The sequence below is a fragment of the Fusarium mangiferae genome, assembly GCF_900044065.1.
Source record: "Fusarium mangiferae strain MRC7560 genome assembly, contig: FMAN_scaffold046, whole genome shotgun sequence".
Lineage (NCBI taxonomy): Eukaryota > Fungi > Ascomycota > Sordariomycetes > Hypocreales > Nectriaceae > Fusarium > Fusarium mangiferae.
The window spans coordinates 4,705-6,437 of record NW_024573966.1 but is presented as its reverse complement, the minus strand read 5'-3'; the positions used below and the strand labels follow the sequence as shown (position 1 = coordinate 6,437).

Genomic DNA, 1,733 nt, shown 5'->3' with positions numbered 1-1,733 from the left:
ACAACGATCGGCATTATCAACCCCACTCTCACAATAACCAGGATGCTCTTGACCCACTTATTGAGAGCTTTGTACTTTGTCAATTGGGCATCTTGTTGAAGCTTCGGTCGAAGCACAATAGGATGGTCAGGGTCAAGAATCATACCCTCGTATCCTTTCAGGTAGTTGAGATTAACCTTGTCAAGGTCTGCATAAGGATCATGCTTAGTAATGGCGGATATGTAGTGCAACACGGCTCGATCGTTGACGATATTTGAGTACAGTGTGCGGCGCTTAAACTTCTTGAGACCAGATATGAAGATAGAATCTGGATCAGCGAGGACGGCGAGAAGGGGTCTGCCGGTGTCGCGGAATTTGTCGATGGTGAAAAGTTGGTGACCGGACACTGATAGCGTTCGGGCGCCGAGGACGTTCCAGATATTGTTGAGCCATCCAATCAGTGGCGTTCTCACTCCGAGATGGGGGGATGCAAATGTCACAAAGTTCTCTGAGAGGATTGTTAGTTCATCTAATCCTTTTTCCTATTGCTGAGACTTACCATGCATTCGAATTCATCGAGAATTCCTTTCCCGTAAAGTAAACCAACCGCGTATCTCGAAACTAGACCCCCGAGCGAATATCCTACGATACTAAACTTGGCCATCTTGCCCCCTTGCGATTCAATATCGTGCAGCTTGTCCTCGATCTCTGCGCACACGCGCTCACCACCAAGCTCAATGCCATCGTATGTAAAGGTGCCGCGGTTCTTCTCGGCTGGCTGGATATACAATTCGTCTTCGGAATATTCGTCACGCAAAACCTTGGCAACATTGCGTACATGACTTGGGTTTCCCCAAAGCTATCACTACAGCCAGCATTGTATTACGTGTGGGGAGTGATGTTCAAGGAATGAAGCTTACGCCATGGACTAAAACACAGAGGTGAGTAGCCTTTGCGCTACCGCCAGTAATATCTTCAAGAACAACAGGTTTGGACATGGTGAAGGATGTGCGATGAAATTGAAATGTCCCAGACAAAGCGACGCTAAGGACGAGAAATTACCAGTCTAGCCTTCTAACGTTCAAGCTCGTAGGTGAGGCAAGCCCACGCCGGCCGTTAGTATCGCTCAGAGATATTCTGAAGGGACTATTCACCAATTTTGGGTTGATCCTCATACCAAGTTGGTGGCAAGAGACTGGGTACGAGCCTCTTATTCGTGCAACAATGACCATAAACCTGATAGCATTTGCAGCTACCAAGAGAGCTATAAAGTACAAAGAAAGGCGGAGCGGTGTAGAATGAGGGAGCAGAACACCACTCTAGATCATGGAGTGAGATAATATGGACCCGTTCCACCACCGACTTTGACACAAAAATTGATCCTGAGCTTAAACTTTGAGTCTTTTACGCTAGCAAGGAAGCCCCTTCCTTCCTAAAGTAATATAGCGAAGGAGGGAGGCGATATACATCACCCCGGCGCTTGTTTCAACCTTTCATAATATCTGGGACCTGGCTGCACCTATACCTAGAGCTTTTTGGACCGAATGATCGTGATCATTGGTGCCAAATAGCTATAGGCGCAGTTTCGAGTATCGATCGCACACTCAGCAGCGAGCTATGCCGCAGATTCCAAGTTATCGCCCTAAGCGTTGAAAAAAATGCCTTAGCGACTCGCCAGTAATAGCGTTTCAGTGGAGAAGGAGCTAATGAGAAAACGGGATGAGAAGCAGGAAGAATGTACACACGCAGTACTT

The 1,733-nt window shown here is 47.3% G+C and overlaps 2 protein-coding genes across 2 annotated transcripts in view; both read right to left on the bottom strand.

The window, feature by feature from the left end:
• Window positions 1–57: 57 nt before the first annotated feature.
• FMAN_14303 (uncharacterized protein) lies at window positions 58–977 on the bottom strand (the record flags this gene model as incomplete). Its single annotated transcript, XM_041826241.1, has 4 exons — window positions 58–101; window positions 146–487; window positions 631–838; window positions 900–977. 4 exons carry the CDS (start codon window positions 975–977, stop codon window positions 58–60), a joined length of 672 nt encoding a protein of 223 aa, XP_041691617.1.
• Window positions 978–1,504: 527 nt separating this feature from the next.
• The window catches only part of FMAN_14304 (uncharacterized protein), a gene marked incomplete at both ends in the record, with an annotated part of 4,290 nt that continues 4,061 nt past the window's right edge, over window positions 1,505–1,733 (bottom strand). The window contains one exon of the mRNA XM_041826240.1: window positions 1,505–1,594. Coding sequence (XP_041691616.1) covers window positions 1,505–1,594 — 90 coding nt within the window. The remainder of the gene's footprint in view (window positions 1,595–1,733) is intronic.